The following is a 22,454-nucleotide window of genomic DNA, read 5'->3' on the forward strand; positions in this document are numbered from 1 at the left end:
TATGGATTATGGTGTGTGGTCGAAGTACCAACACGGAGTGCAAGTGGTAAAGTGGACATGATGCCTGGTTGGCACGGGACTTACGTCTATGCCGAGGGTCATGTGGACTGATTCCTTGTTGGCAGGAGACTTATTTTGTCTCGTGCATTTATTTGGGACATGGATTTTTTTTTTCCAGCCATATTAGAATCACTCTCTCTCCATACAGCATGTGGATTCATGTTGGGATCGTGAAAGGGCAATTCAATGAACACTCCACCATACACGTGGATTCGTGTTGCGATTGTGAAGTGAGTGTTTCATTGTTTCCACACCATGCTTGTTGATCAGAGTTGGGATTGTATGGGAGAACATGGGAATTGTTGGGATTGGGAGAAAGCATTGCCATAACTATGGAGAACCAGCTTTTCTGTCAACCATGGTTTGTGCTCTTGAATGGCACCAGTTTGAGTGCATAGCACATGTTTCTGTGCGAGGCACTAGTTTCTTGTGCATGGCATTTATTTAAGTGTCTTAGCACCTGGTTGGTGATTTTCATTGGGATATGATTATCTCATTGATATTGTTGATTGAGACACAATTGGTCTTGTGCCTGTGTCTAGTATATCTTCCATGGAATTCTCGCCCATTTATTTTGGGACATGATTTTGATATTGGTATTATGGAGACTTATTTAGTCTCACCCATTTCTTTGGGACATGGATTCTTCTGTTATATTGGATTTTTGAGACTGTCTCGTCTCGCCCACTTGATGGGACATGATTATATCTTGGATATATGGCTTCAAGCTTAAAGTTGCGGACAACTTTTAAGAAGCTGGGGAGAATGTCACCAGCCTGGACATTTCCCAGTATGAGACGGGTCTGGTCGACTCTAGGATATCTAAATATTTGAAAAGTACAAGCATTGGGAATGGGAGATTATCCTAGAATACAAAGGACCACACTCCTAAAATTTAGGAGAGTTGCTATTTCTGGTCCGACTCCGATGGAAATTCTGTTCGCATCATTACATCTCGAATTGAGAAGATACCAAGAGTTGGCAAAGTGCCTATGACAGAATGTCTACCAGTTGGGATATTTTTAGAGATAAAGTTTATGGAAGGAACCATCTCTTAGATTGGGACATGTGGCAAGAAAGTGGACCAAAGTGAGACAAATGGCCTGACACTTGTTAGAAAGTGGATCAAAGTGAGACAAGTGGCCTCACACTTGTCACTCAAGTTATTGTGTGGCTCTCCACTTGTCATCGTAGCCTTCTCTTGCCATTCTAGCTCATGGGAGGCCCAAATCTATAAATTGGAGCCCTCTCTCTTCATTAATGGAGGCTCTCTTGCTGCACACTAGCCTCTACCACCGTTACACGCTGCCCTAATGATGGCTACTCTCTTTCTCTCTCTCTTGAAGGCTGCCTATGAAGGGATTGTTTTGGAGGCTTCCATCGTGAAGAAATACTTAAGGCAAGGGTATTTAATCATTTTATTATGATTTCTAGCCATTGTATTCGTTGTACCAGTCCTTGTACTTTTTGTACCTACTGTACCAGCCACTATACCGACTGTGCTAGACATTGTACTTGATGTACCAACCACTTTACCGATTGTACAAGCCACTGTAACTATTGAACCAGCCATTGTACCAGTATTTGTACTTGTACCAACCATTGTACTTGTTGTACCAGTCATTGTACTTGTTGTACCGGCTGAATGGAGAGTTGTACTTGTTGTACCAGCTCTATTGCATGAAGACCCGTGGTTTTTGGGGAAGAATCAGTATCCACACGGAGGTATATGGATTATATTGTTGGTACAGCCTGTGTTCTGGCTTGGTAGCCTTGTGTTGGGCTGTGCTATGGGATTTGTATATGGATAATCCGGCATCTCCCGTGGGGAGAGTAAGGCCCTCAAAGCTTGTACATGAAATTATTCTCCTTGGGTAATAAAATACTCCAAAGAGGGGGGGGGGGGGTCGGCCCATTTCGGCCTCTAGGCGGTGTCACATGTGCAAGTTCCTTTTTCAGCATTTGTAGATATTTTGTCCAACTTTTATGTTTTATGCAAAGTGATGATGGATATGTGTTAAGGTTGTGGCCATGTTTAAATGTTTTAACATGCTTTGATGGTATCGACAAGTGTGTCAAAGGCCCTAGTCCCCTGGTCACCCGCGAGTTAGAGACCATCAAGTCGATCTTTGGTTGTCATGAAGGCATCAAATCCAGAAAGCTCATTGGAAGTGGCTCTTTGTGACATCCTCACGGTAGTACAAGATTTTCCAAAGCTGGAGAGAGAACTAGGAACAAGAACCGCCCCCCCTCGCCCCCCCCCCCTCCCCCTCTTGATGTAAGCTCTTGGAAAAATACGAGAAACAGAGAGATACAGGAGTGTGCACACAAGGCACTGGGATACGACGAGATTGAAGGTGCGATCGTGGAAGTATACCAAGAACAGGGTGTATACTTGAATGAGCTAACACAAGACTCCGGGAGTAGTGCAGAGGAGCAAGAGTGCCTATCGATGCTTCCACCTTAGAAAACCTCCCCTAATGAACAAGAATCCCCAACTATGTAGCAGAGAGGCCTTGAATTTGACAATAAATTTATTAAAAAGAAAGCCCCAAATTTGTGTACCTCTGTGTGCAAAATACTTGTGTGGGCTGATTTGCATCTTCCCTCTTTCCTCCCTTTGGCTCCCAAGCAGAGTGGCCAAGCAGGTCTTAGAGATGGCTGAGTAGCACACCGAGGTAGAGCCCAGACTAGGCACAGCACGAGCTGAGGCGATGACAGTGGGCGTAGGCACCGGTTGAGGCGACAGACTCGGGTGCGGCGGCAGACGCTAGCGATGACGGGCGAAGGTGGTGCTCGTTGCACTGGCTCTGCCTAGCTGGTTGGCGGAGGCGGTGCGCTGGTGGGCACTAGTGCTGGCCGGCGGTGGCGGGCTGTGGAGGAGCGGCGGCTGGCTCTGAACGACGGCAGATGGCGGCGCAGTGCTTTGGGGAGGCGGAGTTGGGCAGCGCCTAGCTCTGAGACGATGGCTGAATCTAGGCGCAAAGCTCCACGGGCTGTAAAGCAGTGATTTTGATACCAATTGATAGCAAATGCCTAGAGAGCAGCCACACAAAAGTGAGGAGAAGAGGGAGAGAGAATTATTGACAAGATGATCAACACAAGATTAAGGGATTTGTGGGAGTACAAGATGTAGTGGAAAGCATAAATTCATTATACAAGTAGGTTCTTTTTATTTGAGTGACCTCATTACATATTCTAAGCATATGCTTGATTTGATGCCACCACATATGCTAAATAAGATTCCATCAAATATTCCAAGTATGATGCCACCGCATATGCCAAATATGATGCCACCACATATGCCTTTTAAGAGGCTGCTCCTACACAAGAGACGTATACAAACTAGTGGTTGTTCACACGCATTGGAATCGCTTTATTTAAGGCTTACATTCAGTGCTAGTTTACTCAATCACCTAGCACTTGTTTACTCCCACATTAATCACTATTAATATTTAACGTGACTTATGTCTACGCCAAGGGTCAAGACTCACACTGTTTTAGCAGGGAGCTTATGTCTACACCAAGGATCAATAGATTGGAATGTGGGATGCTGGGGACTTGATGTCTATGTTCAGATCTACGCTCTACATCTGCATGTACGGTCAATTTGTCTTCTATTTCTCGGCCTGGTAATTGCATGTATAAGCATGGAAGCCAGTGGAGAGTAGCATGAGTTTGACGTGACACTGGGGATTGTGGAGGAACGAGTAACTACCTCGAGTTGGTGGATTCAACTTGGAGTATGAAAATAGAGATATGATTTGGATATTTGTGTTGAGGACTCATTTGTTTCGTCCATTTCCATGGTTATGATATTATGGGACTTTTTTGTTTCCCATTTATGGGACTTTTTTTTTTAACCCATTTATTTGGGACATGGTTATGATATCTGGACTTATTTGACCAGGTCATCTCGCTCTTTTATTTGTGACATGATTTTGATACTGGTATTATCGAGACTCATTTGGTCTCGCTCATATATTTGGGACATGGATTCTTTTAGTTGTATTGGATTTTTGAGAGTGTCTCATCTCGCCTACTTGATGGGAAACGATTATATATTGGATATATGGCTTGAAGCTTAAAGTTGTGGACAACTTTTAAGAAGTTGGGGAGGATGTTACTAACCTGTACAGTTCCCAATATGAAAGGGGTTCCAGTGGACTCGAGGTCGTCTAAAGATTTGGAAAGTACAAGCTTTGGGAATGGGGGATTATCGAATACAAAAGATCTAGTGCTTGAAGCTTGGTCTAGGTACTTGAGATGCTTTCTTGGACACAAAAATGGGCATTGAAGCTCAAGTGTCAACAATTGGAATGCATGTATGGTGAGCTCTTGAGGATTTGGGAGAGATCTAGTATTGAATCATGGTTCTACATGGTGCTCACATACATTTCTAATAAGGTGGAATACGAAGGATTATACTCCTGAAATCTAGGTGGATTACTATTTTTTGGACGACCCTCAATGGAAGTTCCGTTTGCATCATTACAGCCGTAAGCTAGGCAAATGTGGAGACTTGCTAAAGCACCTTTGACAGAATGTCGAGCGATGAGTTTCAATATTTTTAGAGATGAAGCTTATGGGTGGGAATCATCTTTTAAATAAGAACATGTGGCACAATAGTAGTGGATCAGAGTGAGACAAGTGGCCTCACATTCAAGTGTTTTGTGAAACCCCTTCCGCCCCACTCCACTCGGAGTTACACATGTACTCATCACCTCCTCGGAGAACGTTCTCGCTTGTCAAGTTGGTAGTAGATGAGCCGAGTTGGCAGTAGGTCAGGTAGTCAACTAACCATAGTTGCCACGTATTTCATGAAACACGTTTTGTTAAATGTTTCATAGGTCTGTCCACTTTTTACAAAACGCGTTTTGTACGGGGTTGTACTGCCAAATATATATATATATATATATATATATAATGCTTATTTTATGCTAGAGAGTTGCACAAAACATAGAAGCAATGAAATAGGTATTATTTAGACTTCAAACAATGAACAGAATCATAGAAATGCAGCATGCTGCCTACAGCCTGGGCCCTGCAGGTACTAGGGTCCAGATGCCAAACTAGAGTGTCCAGGTGCAGCAGGCTGGCCTGCCTAGTACACTGGGTTGTGACGTCTGTGTCACGGGTTCACTCTAATAAGGCAGTACACCACAGGAGTTGCCAGTCTGCTAGGGAGACCGAGCTACTCTGCCTTCTTACTGTGCGCGCACACACTCTGTTGGAACACTAAGCTAGCTGTTTCCCGATAAACAGATTGTGCCATGATGCCACTTAATCCTTAACACTTCATGACATAACAAACAAACAGATAACTAGAAGCACAGAGACACAACAATGAGAGAACACGACAATACTGTATTCTGAGAAAAAGAGTATTCCACTAACAAAGATGATATGTTTTGGTGCTCCCAGAGTCACCTATATACAAATGATGCAAGTTGGCAGCAGGTGCACAGCTAGCACTACTCCCGTGAATGAAGGTGAGAAAGTATAGCCGTGAATGGGGTGAGGAAGATGTGCACGGTGGAAGCGGACACTGCAAAAGTGAAAGTGGACATCTGCCAAGAAGTGGACATCCGTGTCTAAGTGGACGCCCGCCAAAGAGTGGATGTGCCTGCCGAGCAGGAAGACCGGCTACACCAGAGTTGAGGAAGCTCTATCAAATACCCACAATGGGATTAGGGAGAACAGGATTGGATATCAATAGATAATCCTTTCACTAGCAGGCCTTTTTTAGTCCAGAATGTCGCATAGCCCAAAAACCAAAGCAAAAGAAAAGGGTATAAAGAAATGCGTATGTAACATTTATGGTACGAAACGATTCATGAAATACATTTCATTACTGTTATGCAACCAACGGATGAAGGGGCTGATTGCCTTCTAAATCGGCACACATAGCACACACTCCTCTCCCCCCCCCCCCCCCCCCCCCCCCAGACACACTTTTTTTTTTTTGTAAATCCTTGATTTATTTACAAGTGGGAAACCTCTAAGCGAGGAAAACCCAGAAAAAGAAGAGTAACTATAGGCTTCACTACCTAGAAGCAATCAAAGTAAATCCTATAAGCATCAAGAGTGATGTCCCCAGCAACATAAGCAAAATGAAGCGCGTGACCAAGCGAGAACTTGAAGTAATGGAAGGGATCAATGTCATTGGCTTGGAACATGAGGTTGTTCCGAACATGCCATATGGTCCAAAAGACCCAGAATCGGACCCAGCTGAAAAATACAGCAAACTGAGAGTGTGATGCTTGTAACACCCCAAAAAGCCAAAACCGTCTGTGAAAAATGCCCGAAGGGAAACGAAGGCGAAGAGCAGTCGAGACCCGGCGAATGAACAATCTGGAGCATACGCAACCCCATAGTAAATGTGGGACAGTCTCCTCAGTAGCTTTACATCGGACACAACGTGAAGGCGCAATATGACGTGCATGTAACAAGCTACCAACAGGAAGAGCACCAACCAAACAGCGCCACAAGAACAGGCGTTCTTTGAGAGGCAGATGACTTTTCCAAATGCGAAACAATGTATGTTTCCACCACATTGAAGATTTGGAGAGAGACCATAGCTGATTACCATGTCTGACTATCCATGCATCTGATTGCAAGAGGGCATAAACTGTCCCAGCTGAAATACATTTCATAGCAGTGGTTCCAAGATTCCAATCAGATAGACGGGAATCCACATTCAAGCGAGGTAAAGGAGAAATATCAGCAATCATCCGCTGAATTTCTGTCCAAAGATGAGAATAATGGGATCCCAATTGAAAACGATCCGCCGCAACAGAGAAGGAAAGAACCTGACCAGTGTCATCCACCACCTGATGTATCTGACATATTCCTTTTTGAGATAGAAAATATGCCTGACGAGGTGAACGGTCAACCAAAGTGGAAGAAAATACACGACTCCAATGCAAACTCTCTAGCCGCAGGGAATTGCCCATCAAAGATCGGGAACCATGCCATATCATATGTGAAGTAACTTCCTTCCAATCAATAATGAGAGAAGAAGTGAAAGGACATCCCGGAATGTGTCATTCAAGTTTTCCACATATAAGATCCCAGTATGTGGGTTGCCAATGACCATAGAATGGCGTGACAATATGCCGACACAAATGGGACACCATGAGAGTCCAGGGTTGCTGCTGGTCCAACAAAACCGGCAAAAGCATAGCTTTCCTAGCCAAGACACGACGTCTCAAATCCAAAATATTCAGCCCTCCAAGGCGCTTAGGAGAGCATAACTTGTCCATGGATAACAATCTGAGGCCCTTTCCACGAGATGAAGTGCGCCAGAAATGCGCCAATATACTTGACATAAGGGACTTCAAGCGGGATTGAGACCAATATAGCAAAGGTAGATAAAACTGCACATTAGCTACAAGAATGCATTGCACAATTCTAAGACGCACATGAAGCGGCCAAGTGGACAACTTCCAATAATGTAACTTGGAGTGCAAGCGCTCGGCTACCCAATCCAATTTCCGTGTAGCCGATACAGTCCAACCCATCGGATAACCCAAATGACGAACTATAATGTTCGGAGGAACAAGTTCGCCTGGCCAAAGCAGCTTATGCCAATCATACTCAGTCAGAGCCAATAGTTTGGATTTACAAAAATTCACTTTGAGGCCTGCTGCCAATCCAAACAAATGAAGAGTGTGCATAATTTGTTCCACATCATCTTTGTGATTGCGAGGCATAAAGAGAGAATCATCTGCATAAGCTTGCCCAATAAAATGTTTCCCAGAGGGTAATTTCAGGCCCTGCAATCTTCCAGACGAAGTCAAAGACTCCAAATACATAAGCAGGGGATGAGTAGCAATCGCATAAAGCAAAGCACTGAGAGGACAACCTTGCCTTACTGAACGTCCCAAATGCCAAGGATCTGTGAGAAAACCATCCAACAAACCGGCAGAGGTACTGTCAGCATACAAGAAATAAACCACAGAGGATAGCTTAGGCCCAAATCCCAGCCGAAGCATGGTATCTGCAATGTAATCCCAAAGAACAGTGTCAAATGCCTTTTCAATGTCAACCTGCATGACCAATACATCTTGTCGAGTGTATTTCGCATACTCCATGCCAATGATGACATTTGCTAGATTATCAGTAATTTGCCTTCGTGGAATGAAGCCATACTGAGATGGATGCAAACCATCATGCAAAAACCCTTTAAGTCTATTGACAAGCATTTTAGCCAGCAATTTATAAACCACAGGCATGAGCGTAATCGGCCTCCATTGTGAGAACTCTTCACAAAGTGCTTGCTTTGGAATCAACTTGAGCAAGCCTTCTTTCCAAGATGAAGGCAAAACCTGTTGCTCCCATGCCCTGTTTATCATTAACAATAGTGGCTGGTCCAGATAGTGCCAAAACGACAAGAAAAATTCTACAGTAAGGCCATCCTAACCGGGAGATTTCCAACGGCCCAAATCACACAAACTGGCATACAATTCTGTCTCCGTGAAGGCGGCTTCCAAAAGCTGAGCCTGGTGGGCCGATAAAATCGGAGCAACTTGAGATAAAAACAAGCGACGAGCCTCTCGACCTTCCTGCGTGAGAGAAGAGGCCTCAAAAATCTTGCCATAATGAGATTCCATGGCCCATGCAAGCCCCACACGAGAGGTAGTCCAATCACCAGTCGGGAGTTTAATCCTCTTAATAGTTTGAGACTGCCTAGAAAGATGTAGATGACGAAAGAATTGTTTAGAAGTGCATCCTTTATCCGCTATAGCCTTTTGGCGAGCTCTAGTGTGCCACTTTGCCAATTTTCTCTCATCATTACGATGCAACAAAGCACGAGCAGAAAGCAACTCTGTCATCTGGATTTCAGTAAGAGATGAAGTGTTAGCCAGATGCATCAAACTTTGACAAGTGCCTTTGGCCTGTTGAACTTGCTCTCTGAAATGCGATAAATAGTGTCTGCCATAATCCTGGATCACACATTGAACCGGCATAACAAAACGAAACCATGCTGTGTCCATATCAACATGCATTTGAGAGATCAATGGCGAAATAATATCTACAATCAGATTGCGAAAAACCTCATGCTTAAGATAAGCATTATTGACATGGAGAAGTCTCTTTCTAGTTAATGAATCATTGGCAGAACATGAACCGAATTGTATTTTCAAGCATATCGGAGCATGATCCGAGAGACACAAGGAGTAATCAATCCACATATCACATACAAAATCATCATACTGCTGCATCTGAAAGAGATACCATCGGTCCAGACGAGCACGATACATTGATCGAGCGTTATGCTGAAATGTGAATCCTGGATCGTTGGCTTGCAACAGAGGCCACAAATCCAAGGCATTACATGTGTGCTGAAAGAGATCCCAAGCTTGTCGTTCCACATGAAGCATGTGAGAATGTCCAGTAGTATTATCCACATGATTTGGAGCATTATTAAAATCGCCACAAAGAAATGCATTAGAACGCCAACAATAAGAGAAGATGGCATGCCACAAACGAGCCCTGTCAGTAGAGGCTGTGTATGCATACACACCACCAAACTCAAAAACGTCCCCATTGATAATACATTGAATGACCATCCATCTGCCAGCTGGATCATTGAATACCAACATGGGAAATAATTCATGGCGAACAAGCATCAGCACTCCAGAGTATCCAGCGGATCCTGCATAAGCTATCCAATATCCCGCAAAATAGGAAGTTTGTCCGGCAAAATTATGCTGATTATAGTCTTGAAGAACAACAATATCTCCTTTGCAAGTATGTACATAGTGCCAGGTTAGCCTCCATTTATCCTGATTGCATAATCCGCGCACATTATATGAAATGCAATGTATAGAACTATGCATCTTAAATGGTATATACAGTGGGCGAGAAAACCAACAGAAAGCTTAAGAACTCGTGCCCATGGGCACATCCGCATCTGTCCAGCGACAGCCAGCATTAGGGTTTCTACTTCATTTGGGGCTTGCAGCAGATTCGGCCAGTGGTACCGCAGCAAATTCTTGTCTGCAGCAGCAGTAGGGCTTAGAGCAGTTCTGGGGATTATAGAAAATTTAAGGTGTGCATGATGGAATCTCCTGAGCTGGCCATTTATAAGCGTCGGAAAGCAATGAACACCTCGAATTTGGATGCCATGTCTTTGATTAAGGAATGCCTGCATGAGGATTTCGAAGAAGCAAGATGTGCTTGGGAAGGACCAGCTCCAGTCACAGAAGTGCGTATTCTGGTGCAGGAGCTCATGGATCCGGTTGCGCAGTATGCATTGAATGCAGTGATTCTCTTTTTCCCGGGCAAGATGCCTAGTGCACAGGATGTGGGACAATGGGTTGATTTCTTGCTTAAGCGTCAAGCAGTCCGGGGTGTTTATTTTGGAGCAAGAGGATTCTATGAGGTCTTGTTAGCAGACATGGAAGCTAGAGATGCTTTGTTGGAAATGTCTCCCCTCTTCTTCAATACGCAAATGACTCATGTTCTTCCCTGGGCTCTTACTAAAGATTATCAGAGCCTTATTCGACATAAGTGCCCGGTTTGGGTTGAGGTGGTGGATTTTCCTCGTACTTGGCGTCATTTTCTTCCTTTGTTGGCTGCTCAATTGGGCAAAGTGATTTGCCCCCCGAAGTTGGATGCCAATACAAATCGTTTTTGTATTCTATGGGACACTGATCTTCCTGCTCCTACGGGCATTACCGTTGATTCTGGGGACGCAGTGGTCGGAAAGCGACCATTCAAGCTTAAATGGGGGAAATTTGCCAATTCCTGTTTTCGCTGTGGCAAATTTGGTCATATGCAATCTGAATGTTCTGAACCAAATCTACAACCCCCCTAGACACACACACACACACCCCCCAGCGTGGCCCCCAGGCAAGGTTGATTCCGTACGTACGTACGGATCCGTACAGTACGGTACAGCCGTACGGTACGGTATAGTACCGTGCTGTACGGATCCGTACGGTTTTTTTTTAAAAAAAAATAATAAGTGGCGTGGCGTGGCGAAACGTGTGTGGCGACCATGCGCTTGCGGATAAGCGACCAGATTTTGGGCATTAAGCAAAAAATTTTTGGGTCCATGTGAATACTTGCACAATCGTGTGTACCTGCAAAACTCTGCAAAGTAGCTTCTTCGCTCTTCTTCGCTCTCTCTCACGCCCAGGCTTCATCATGCCGCGCAAGACCAACCCGAACTGGGCAATGCACACCAATGTCCTGAGGGTTGTTAACACCCCTTCTCAGCAAGGGTCAGGTACTCGGCTATGGGCATGCAAGTATTGCGGGGAGCAGTACACTAGCACCATAACTCGCGTCATCAAGCACATGACAGGTATCGGGTGCACCAATCAATGTGGTCCATGTGATAAAATACCACAAGCTGTGAGGGACCAATTGATTGCGGAGAATTGTCCTGCAATGGGTGGTGCAAGCAGTGTTAGAGGTGGTGAAAGTACGCAAGATGCTCTCCATGATGCTTTTATTGGAGATATTACAGGTTCAGGTACAGTAGATGAGGGTGAAAGTCTTTCAGCTTCAGCCCAATCCACCACAGGCAGGAAGAGGGCACGTATTGCTGATGATGAGGACCTCCTGCCACAAGATGCGAGAGGTACAGGGGAGGCATCAAAGCAATCCACTCTGCGTTCTTGTATCTCATCACAAGCTTGGGTAAAAGAGCGGCAAAGGGTGGCAGAAATGGAGATTTGTCGCACTCTTATTGAGTGTAATATATCCTTCAATGTGTTAAGGACAGACCAATGGAAAAGAATGGTGAAAGCAATTGCGCAGGTAGGGCCTACTGAGACATGGACAGGTCTTCAGTATACGAAGATGCGTACATCCATGTTGGATGAGCAGAAGGCCTTGATAGACAAGGCGCTCACACCTGTGAAAGCAGGTTGGCAGGAGTTTGGATGCACTATTATTTCAGATGGGTGGGCAGACATTTGCAAGAGGCACATAATCAATATCCTTGTGTCATCTTGCTTGGGCACCTATTTCTTGCGTGCCGTGGATGCAGGGAGAGCAGGCGACAGGATCACAGGGGAGTTCATTTATGGCCACATTCGACAGGCTATCCTTGAGGTTGGGGAGGACAATGTTGTGCAGGTGGTGACCGACAACGCCTCTAACTGCAAGGCAATGGGTCAAATGGTCGAGGCAGAGTTTCCACATATAGTGTGGACTCCATGTGCTGCCCATTGTCTTGATTTACTTATGGAAAACATTGGGAAGCTTGTTTGGGTGCAGCCCATTGTTGCAGATGCTGTAAAGATCACCACCTTCTTCCGCAAGAAGCATCAGGCTCTTGCCATCTTTCGGAGCCATAGCCCTTTGGATATGGTGAGACCATCCAAGACCAGGTTTGCCTACATGTTCTTGGTCTTGGATAGGCTCTACAAGATAAGAGATTCACTATCATCAACAGTTGTGGATCCAAGGTGGCGACAGATGCATAATTCAGAGGATGAGCGTATAAAATACTTGCAGAGGCGGATCCTGGATGATGATTTTTGGCAGCAAGTTCATAGCCTTTCAGTTGCACTTAAGCCCGTGTATGTCCTTCTCCGACTTACAGACATGGAGGGCTCAACTTTGGGGCTGGTCTTTCATTTGTTTATGCAAATGAAAGACCATGTTGCTCAGTGCTCCATGATGACTGCTCAACGGTAAGCAATAGTTCTAATTTCTTCCTCTTTCTTTGATTTTTATGACTTCTCGATTCTCGATTCTCTTAGCACTATAACCTAAGACATGTATGTTCAATCTCTCATTTTCAGCCGAGGTGAGATCCTGGACATTGTAGACAAACGGTGGACATTCATGAGCCGTTCCATCCATGCGATGGCTGCCATGCTCCATCCTCTCTACAGGTCGCCAGAGCTATGGAATAATACTGCTTTGAGCATGAAGCAGTCAGAGTATGTGGGAAGGATGTTCTCAGAGGAGGAGCAACTTCAGATTGATAGAGAGTTCACCACTTACATGAGTGGTATTGGTGCTTCATTTGCGAGACCTGTGTCATTGAGGAAGGAAGCCATGAAATTCCCTTTGACATGGTGGCACTCTTATGGAAGGGTTGGTCTTCCCAACCTTTCACGAGTTGCTCTTCGTGTTCTATCTCAGGTAACTTGTAATTAATCTCTAAAGTATAATCTTCGGAAATGAAGATTGATGTTTTAGCATTGAAAGATTTACAAATTTGCTCGCATTGCACTCATTTTTGCACAGGATTGCTCGGCTGGAGCATGTGAGCGGAACTGGAGCTCATACTCCCTTATACACACTAAGATTCGGAATCGCCTTAGTACTTCTCAATTAGAGAAGTTGGTGTATTGCAGAGCTAACATGAGGCTCGTGCGAAGCTACCATGCTTTGGGGTCACCGAAGCAGGTATACTGGACTCAATAAGAACTTAGAAGTAGAATTTTTTTTGTAGTTCAATGGATGTCCATTGTCCAATATGCAATTTGTGGCATGTTTAAACAGGTTGATCCAACACTACTCAAAATGGTAGATGAACCCAGCCCGGAGCTTGTGGATCGGCAGATTAGAGATGAGCAAGAGGAGATTTTGAGAGCTTTACATAGAGAGCTTGAGAGCGTGGATCGTTGTGTGACCCGCTCACGTGCACGATCTCTCAGCATTCCTCTACGCCCGGCAGCTCCAGATCCAGGCTCTGCGAGACGAGAGAGCATTCGCAGGGGAAAGCTTCCAGTTCGTCGCACCCAGCAGAGGCGTGCAAATGAGGCTGTCGAACTCATTCACACTCAGATTCCCGAGGCACATGATGAGGATGCACTGGAGCTTGTTGCTACTGAGCCAGAGTTCGATGAAGAGGGCAATGGTATCAATGATGGAGGCATGCTCTCTTCAGAAGACTCATCATCTTCATCTGATGATGAGATTTGAGACTCTTGCGTCTAGACTCTAGAGTCTAGACAACTGTGTAGTGTTTCATTGTTTTGCTTTTTGCACTTGTGGACCAGGACATGTGCTGGCAGCTGTAGACATGATATTTGTACTCTCTTTTATTATCTATGACTTTCATGGTTCTTGCTTATATCACTATGACTGTTTAATGTTAACATGAGGTATTGTGTAATGGGCTTGGTAACTTATAATTGATTTAAACTTTAAGTAATGAGGTTCAGTCTCTTTATTTTAAGTATTTTGGTTGCTATGTCTACAAAATATTCAAGTTTCTAGGACTGTTTACAAATGGTACGTACTGTTTACGTACCTTAAAATTTGTTCCGTACAGAAGTACGTTCCGTACGTACTGATACCGTACCGTACACTACGTACCTTACCACCTTGCCCCCAGGGACGTTAGTTATCAATCATTCTGTGTACTCCTCAGCAGTCACGGAGGTCAGCAAGAGCTCACAAGTGTGCATTAGAAGGCAGGTAGCAGCAGTCACGGAAGTCAGCGTTTTGGGGAAGTATTTGCATTTCATCACCTTGTGCCTTTTTCTGAAATTGGTCAGCTTTTCCAATTTTACAGTTTTAGCAGTGAGCAATCTACTGCAGCTTGGGGCATTTGCTCTGAAGAGATTGGTAGTAGTTTACTGGATGTGCTTGCATCTGAGTTCTGGTATCGTTTTCCCTCTGTTAAACTCTCACAGCTAGCTAGTAGTCTTACAAGCTGGGTGCCCTAACACTAATGCTAACACGTGCAAGTGCAAGAGAGGAGAAGCAGAAAGGCAATCCTCCAGAAACATCCCTGGAGGAAGGAAGAAAAACAAATTAAAGGTGAGTAACCTAGTAAAGCCTCTAGACATGAGTGAACTCAAGGAAACAATGTGCTCTATCATCCATGGCAAAAACAAAAATGTATGCATGGTATGGACTTAGTGTCGGAATTTTCGGAGGAGGAATGCAAGGCTCTCTGAGCAGAACACTGCTCCTATTTCCTTTTTTTGCAGTCATGGCGTCTGATCTTGTAATTGAGCTAGAGACCCTTCACCCTGGACTTGCCACTCTGTAGGAAAGATTTGGCATACTGTGACCACAATTTTTTCTTGACATTATGACTACGTTCCAGATGCACACGGTTGGATAATTCATGGCTTACATATGAGCCTATATTGCACACACTTAGAAGAATCTCTTGTGGTACCATGAGAGTTGTGATTATTTATGTTGGCCAGTTTTGATCTTACACATTGCACTTTTTGTCATGCAATGTACAGCTTGTCGTTAAATTTTCTATTTCAGGAGTCACTTTCTAATATTGAATCTCATATTGATGTATCTTTGCATGCCTTTGTACCTCCTAGCGTATCACTATGGTCTCCCTATTTGGTGAATTGCAGGTTCTAGGAAACAAATATCAAAGTAAACTCCTGGAGTTGATAGATTCAGGGTACTCTCTTTGAAAAACTCGTCTACATGTATCACCTTCAAGCCATGTTGTGTCTTTCACTTGACTTTTTCTTCCACTAGGTGCAGTTCTCTTTGTAGTTGTTCCTTGTTTGTTAGTCTTTCTCTCCCCGAAGGTGTTGACAGAATGCTATTTAACAGTAATTTGCCAGAGTTCTTGGGAGGAACATGCGTGTGTGCAGAGCAGGGTGGCTGCATGAATTCAGACAAAGGCCCTTGGAATGATCCGGAAATAATGAAGGTGCACTTCTAAGTGTATTGGATCGAACACACATCTCTTATGAATGTAGGAAGGTCGGGGGGTGTGTGGGGGGTTTGTGTAAATTTTTGTACAGCTTAATGGAGGTTAGATGTAAAATCACCTTTTAATTGCAAAGATTTTTTTAATCTCACAGCATATATTTATTGAAAGTACTGACATTTTATTTCTCTGGTGTTGATTCAACAGAAAGTAAAAGATGGATATGAAAGAGGGGCTCGACAAATAATAACAATATCAGAAGATGGATCCAGTGTACAAAAAACTCAAGTAATGAGCTTTCTCTGGTTTTGAATTGGGTCTCATGGGTCGTAATTGACTTCAACAGATGGAAATATAATCTCTCTCTCTCTCTCTCTCTGTGGACATCCAGAAGACATTGACAGTTGTACATTGATTTGTCTCATAGGTCGAGTTCGGCCTCTAGTAGACGTTAATACAGCTTTCTTTCTTTCTTTCTCTCTCCGCTTCGCATGCACCTGCGCACCCTGCCCGTCTCCCTGTCCGCCGCTCCCTTTGCCGCACCTCCCTGCTTCGCATGCACGTGCGCACCCTCCCTCTCCCCCTGTCTGCCGCTCCCTTTGCCTCCGTAATTCCACCCACCCTTCCTCAGGCCCCCAAGGCAGCAACATAACTCTCTCTCTCTCTCTCTCTCTCTCTCCCCAGGATCATTGACTTCGAGGACCAGTGTTACCTAGGCCTCTTCCTGCTTCAGCTCCGCAAACACAGGGACACCTTCTTGAGACATAGGCCCCAGCCACCCCGCCCCCTCCCTCGGTAGCCAACCATCACCAGTTTCTTCCGCACCTAGGAGGTGGAGGAAATCGACATAGTGGATCTTGTAGACCCTCCACGAGCTGCTCTGGACCTACCTCGCCGGAGAGGATTTACTTTGGACCGAGCCTCTGCACTCCAGCGTGCCCCGATGCCCTCGACCCCCCCGTCAGCCACGATCACCTCATCAGCTCCAAATCTAGGACATGCTCTACCGCCATCGAGCTACCTTTCCACGTGGCATAGCTGAGGGAGACCTCTCGGCTATACTGGTCAACCCCATGCTTGACATTTTGGAGAGTGGTATACCATCTACTCGGAGCTGATGTTGCTCCCATGTTTTTATGTTCTTAGTTTTCCATGACGAGTTTCCATGACGAGTTTTCCATGACAAGTTTCCATGGACAGTTTTGTATCACCCCAGTGAGATAGCTATATTTATGTTTTCATTCTGTTTTATTTTCCATTCCATGATGAGATATGCCATGGACATTATTGTACCACTTTGGTCTCATAGGCCCATTGGGTCTTTAGTAGACGCTTAATATATCTTCTCTCTCTCTCTCTCTCTCTCTCTCTCTCTCTCTCTCTCTCTCTCTCTCTCTCTCGCCTGTGCCCAGCATTTCGCCTCTGCACCCATTTCGCCAGCATTTCGCCTCTGCCTCCCTTTCCGCCATTTCGCCTCTGTCCAGCATTTCGCTTCTGCCTCCCTCCCCGCCATTTCGCCTGTGCCTCTCTCGCTCGCTCTCTCTCTCTCTCTCTCTCTCTCTCTCTCTCTCTCTCTCGCCTGTGCCCAGCATTTCGCCTCTGCACCCATTTCGCCAGCATTTCGCCTCTGCCTCCCTTTCCGCCATTTCGCCTCTGTCCAGCATTTCGCTTCTGCCTCCCTCCCCGCCATTTCGCTTCTGCCTCTCTCTCTGCTCGCTGTGCGCCGCCGCCGCCGCCGCCACCCTGCTCGCCCTGTTCGCTGTACGCCGCCGCCGCCGCCCTGCTCACCTCCCCCGCCTGCTGCCCTGTTCGCTGTACGCCGCACAGGTCTGGTGGCAATGGCCACCCTTGTTCTCCGTTAGGCTGTGTGCCTGTGCCCCCCTTTCCCCACCCAATGGCCACCCTTGTTCTCCGTTAGGCTGTGTGCCTGTGCCCCCCTTTCCCCACCCACCCTTGCTCAGGCCCCCAAGGCAGCAGCATAACTCTCTCTCTCTCACTTCTTCCATGGCTTCACCCTTGCGCAACCCGACGAAGGCGACCTTTATGGTCACAAACAAGAGGATAACAAATGTGGAAAAGGAAATGAAGGAATGGAAGGCAGAGATGGAGGGATGGTGGAAGGAGAAAGCAAACTTTCTCCAAATGGTATTCAATGAGGGTAAGCGGTGGAGAGAGGAGAAGGAGGACCTCATAGTGGAAGTCAAAGACCTTCACGGGGAAGTCAACACGCTCAAAGGCGTAATTTCAGCTCTTCAGAGGGAGCTTGCAGAGGCCAAGGCAAATGGTGGACTTGAAGAAGGTGAAATTCAGCCATCCATGATAGAAGAGCTCAAGGTTATCAAGGAACAAGTACGGGCAATTAAGGAAGAAGAGAAGCAACAGGAAGCAAAGACTTCCTCATGGGTGGAAGTCATCACCAAGACGCAAAAGAAGATGGATGAAGCGGAGAAGTGGATAGAGGTCGCCAAGAAGGGTAAAGGTAAGGAGATAACAACCCCTACACCTACAATCATTAATATGACTTTGGAAGAGGAACAACGAAGACGTACACGTGCTTTGCATGTGAGGATTACCGGCCTTAAAGACGGGGATAAAGTTGAAGAGGAGGTGAAAGAGCTTATGGTGTTGATGGGGATTGATAGTCCGACACACGCAAAAGCCTGGAGAGTGGGCAAAAAAAGCGGAGGCAACGGGGAAACATCAAAGGAAAGAGCTCTCATACTTCGCTTCCCTTCTATTGAGGCGAAGAAGGAGTTCTTGAAGAGACGACCCACTTTAAAGAATACAGGCATTTTTCTTGGTGATGATCTTACTCTTTCACAGCTTGCACATATGAAGGAAGTCATGCCAGAGATTAGAGCAGCAAGAGAAAAGGGTAAGATAGCATTTTATAGAGAAGGGAGGGTGGTCATCGTGGAGCGACGCTCTACATGACGGTGCGAGACCTATGGGACCAAATTAAAGCTGGCAGCCTGGAACTGCAATGGATCCCTCAGACTTGATGTAGGTGCCTTTGAGGACAGCTTTAGAGATAGAGATATAGTCTTCTACTCGGAGACTCACCAGGCCCCTGGTCAGATGATGCCATAGGTGACAGGATACAGATGGGAGACAGCTTGCAGAGTAGGGACGAGATCGGTACACAGTAGTAGAGGATCAGGAGGGGTGGCAGTTCTTTTCAGGGAGGAGCTGCAACCGCTTATACACATAGTTCGGAGAGATGATCAGGCCAGATATATGTGGGTGAGACTGAGGGCCGACACAGGCAGATTCCTGTATATTGCCATATGCTATTTTGCTCCTAGTACATCGACATATGCAGCACCTAGAGGGCAGTCTCCTTTCTCTGTGCTAGATGATGACATATGGGAGTTCTCTAGGGATGGAGACATCATCCTGTTAGGGGACTTTAATGCCCGGACGGGCAACCGCCAGACAGCCTTTTATGATACCTCGGAGGAGATGCTGAGAGAGTTGGACACTCTGGATATGGGATTAGATAGAAGCTCACAGGATGTGGAGTGCACAGAGTATGGGAGATATTTGGTAGATATGGGGACTGCGCATGGGTTGGCCATACTTAATGGCTTGCAGAGGTTTCCGTTAGCAGCTGGATTTACTTGCTTTCCACATAGACATGGTGCTAGCACAGTGGATTATGTTATGGCTATGCCCAGCTTTGTTTCATGCATTGAGGACTTCACAGTTGGATCTCGGCCCATTGGGGTAGTAGTGGATCATGCATTGTTGACATTGACTATCTCTTTTCACTTTACCACAGCTCAGAGGACACGAGGGGCAGATCACACTCGATATACTTTTACCTCAGAGACTGATGCTGTCTACACAGATGGGATTTATAGACGTCTGTACACAGAGGAGCCAGGGAGACCTTTGGAGGAGTTGACCCATATACTGACAGAGACTTTACATGATGCAGCGAGAGAGGCATATCCACATACTCAGCCTGGACAGAGACAGCATTCTAGATGTATGCCCCAGAACAGCTGGTATGATGAGGAGTGCAGAGAGACCAGAGCCCGACTGCAGCGGGAGGTTGCTTTGGGAGTCACTACTTACCGACAGTCACGTATTGCCTTCCGACGCCTTGTGCGAAGGAAGAAGCGGGCCTTCCTTGCTCAGCTAGAGCAGGAATTATACCAGCTATTCTTGAGCCAGGATTCGAGGGAGGCTTGGCGTCTGTTTCATGAGTCCTCCCCTGCTTTGGCCATCACTTCTACAGAGGTCTGGGGTAGTTATGCAGCATCTATATATACAGTTCCTGGACAGACACCTTTTCCTGACCCGCCAGCACCATGCCCACAGACATGTACTTTCTTTACCGCAGAGATGGTAAGGAAGGCCATTGATAGGATGAAGACTGGGAGAGCATATGATCACGATGGATTGGTTGCTGAGCACTTTATTCATGCGAGAGACATGCTGGCAGAGCTTCTAGCAGTGATGTTCAATCGTGCTATGTGCGAAGGCTTACCCGAGACTTGGAGTAGGTCCACCATCGTGCCTATCTTCAAGTCAGGGGACCCTATGCAGCCAGGGAATTATCGCACTATTATGATTGGTCACACACTAGCACGATTGTATGCATCCATTCTTGAGCAGCAGTTGAGTAGATGGGCAGAGAGAGTTGGCATTCGAGCAGAGGGACAGGCAGGGTTCAGGAGAGGTTTCTCTACTCTTGACCACATCTTGACTCTCCGGGCCATTATTGAGGAGGGCAGGTCGCATGGGCGACGGATTTATTGTAGCTTTGTGGACTTCCGCAAAGCATTTGATACAGTGCCCAGAGCCAGATTGATGAGGCGATTACAGGAGATGGGGGTACCCACAGAGCTCATATGGGGAATTATGGCTTTATACAGATCAGTTGCAGGACAGGTACGCACCCCAGAGGGGGTCTCTACTTTGGTTCACTCAGGAGTGAAGCAAGGTTGCCCGTTATCTCCTTCACTGTTTGGTATGTATGTGGATGAGGCTTCTGACTACATTGAGAGATTGGGGGACAGAGGAGCCCAGCTAGCAGGTACATGGATCCCACTATTGTTATATGCTGATGATATTGCGTTGATCTCTGACTCTCCTGAGGGTATGCAGCGTCATCTGGATGCTTTACATGAGTTTGCACATGATAGTGGATTGTCTGTCAACCTTGGCAAAACCAAGGTTATGGTGTTTAACACCACGCCACAGTGGGTTCGGCGATCAGCTTCCACATTTACATATGGGCAGGAGATTGTGGAGTATACAGATGCATATACATATCTTGGGGTAGTATTCAGTGGGCCAGTGTTTTCGATGAGGAGAGCAGCAGAGACTAGATTGACTAGAGCACATGCAGCCCTGGGTGGTTTGGAGAGGATGTGTTCGCAGGTTCAGTTTCAGGAACCTCGAACAAAACTCTGGCTTTTTGACACTCTAGTGACATCAGCTATGCTTTATGGAGTGCAGATATGGGGACCTTCAGTGGGCCATCACAGCGCAGGCGGGTGGAGAGGTATGGAGAGGCCTTTGGTATCTATGATTGCTAGGCTTATTAGAGCCAAGGCTGTGGTACCTCATGAGATTATTCGAGCAGAGCTGGCGGCTGCCCCTCTGGTGATTGAGGCTCTTACGAGATCAGTCTCCTACATACATGGCTTGTGGGATCTCCCCCGAGACAGATATGCACGCCTCGCCCTGGAGTCCTCCCGACAGTTAGCTTTACAGGGAGACACGGCTTGTTGGTATGGACAGATGACATCTTGGTTCCAGGCACATGGTTTTAGCATGGACAGATTGCCTCCCTTCCAGTATTCTCTGGAGGCACCCTCTCTCACTCTTACACGGACAGAGATTACCAGACTCATCCGTCAGGATTTAGTTCAGCTGGACATTAGGAGGACATGGATACAGCCGACTGAGGAGCTGGGCACGAAGATGGCTTTCTACAGAGAACATTTTCTTCAGCTCACAGCAGATGGTTTTGTGATCAGACCCAGTTACATGGATGTACACTTGTCTCATGCAGTACGATGTGCTATTGGTCAGATTCGCACATCCTCACACCAGCTTGAGATTGAGATTGGCCGATATAGAGGTATACCAGCTGAGGCCAGGATATGCCGAGTATGCCATGGGGAGCCAGAGACAGAGCTGCATTATATATGCCATTGTACTGCATACTATGAGATACGTGGTCGTTTCCACTGTTTATTCAGAGAGGGTTTTGGACCACTTTCCAGAGTCATGGGGTACCAGGACCAGAGGTGTTTGGGATTGTTCTTGCTTGAGCTGCGGAGACATAGAGATAGCCTGCTTAGGCGCACAGAGAGCCAGACTCAGAGGCACATTACAGACTTCTTTAGTCCGGTCATCACTGCGCCAGATGGACCACAGCAGCAGCAGGACATGGATACCGCCCACACCAAAGGTACACTGATTGATCGTGCGATTGAGCTTGGGTGGTCCAGACGCCCACGACCACGGAGGAGGGCATCCCAGCATAGACGGATGTTGCAGCGGCAGATTCGGATTATTCTTGCGAGGCATGCGAGACACCCAGTCAGGGTGCTGACCACAGAGGATATTGAGGAGATCCGCCAGTGTCCGATGCGGCACATATTATGAGATGGAGGTACCTCCATAGTGTACCTTCCAGTTCCAGTTTCATTTTTTAGGTGCCAGTAGTATCATCTTTATTTTTTCATTTTCTGGGTATTTTTATCCAGACATTGTATCAGATCCACCATGATGTAACTTTTGGTCTCATAGGTCATTATGG

At 46.1% G+C, this 22,454-nt stretch overlaps 2 protein-coding genes across 2 annotated transcripts in view; both read left to right on the top strand.

Moving 5' to 3' along the window:
* The window catches only part of LOC147625798 (phosphatidylinositol/phosphatidylcholine transfer protein SFH3-like), a 258,611-nt gene that overhangs the window by 126,655 nt on the left and 109,502 nt on the right, over positions 1-22,454 (top strand). The window contains exons 6-8 of the mRNA XM_086817372.1: positions 15,366-15,415; positions 15,574-15,673; positions 15,881-15,961. Coding sequence (XP_086673498.1) covers positions 15,366-15,415; positions 15,574-15,673; positions 15,881-15,961 — 231 coding nt within the window. The remainder of the gene's footprint in view (positions 1-15,365; positions 15,416-15,573; positions 15,674-15,880; positions 15,962-22,454) is intronic.
* Positions 11,215-14,140, top strand: LOC147625799 (uncharacterized). Its single transcript, XM_086817373.1, has 4 exons — positions 11,215-12,716; positions 12,828-13,173; positions 13,279-13,440; positions 13,537-14,140. Exons 1-4 carry the CDS (start codon positions 11,218-11,220, stop codon positions 13,957-13,959), a joined length of 2,430 nt encoding a protein of 809 aa, XP_086673499.1. The 5' UTR covers positions 11,215-11,217; the 3' UTR covers positions 13,960-14,140.

This window comes from Cibotium barometz, chromosome 23 (genome assembly GCF_041138505.1).
Source record: "Cibotium barometz isolate CiBa-2024 chromosome 23, ASM4113850v1, whole genome shotgun sequence".
NCBI classification, from domain to species: Eukaryota; Viridiplantae; Streptophyta; class Polypodiopsida; order Cyatheales; family Cibotiaceae; genus Cibotium; species Cibotium barometz.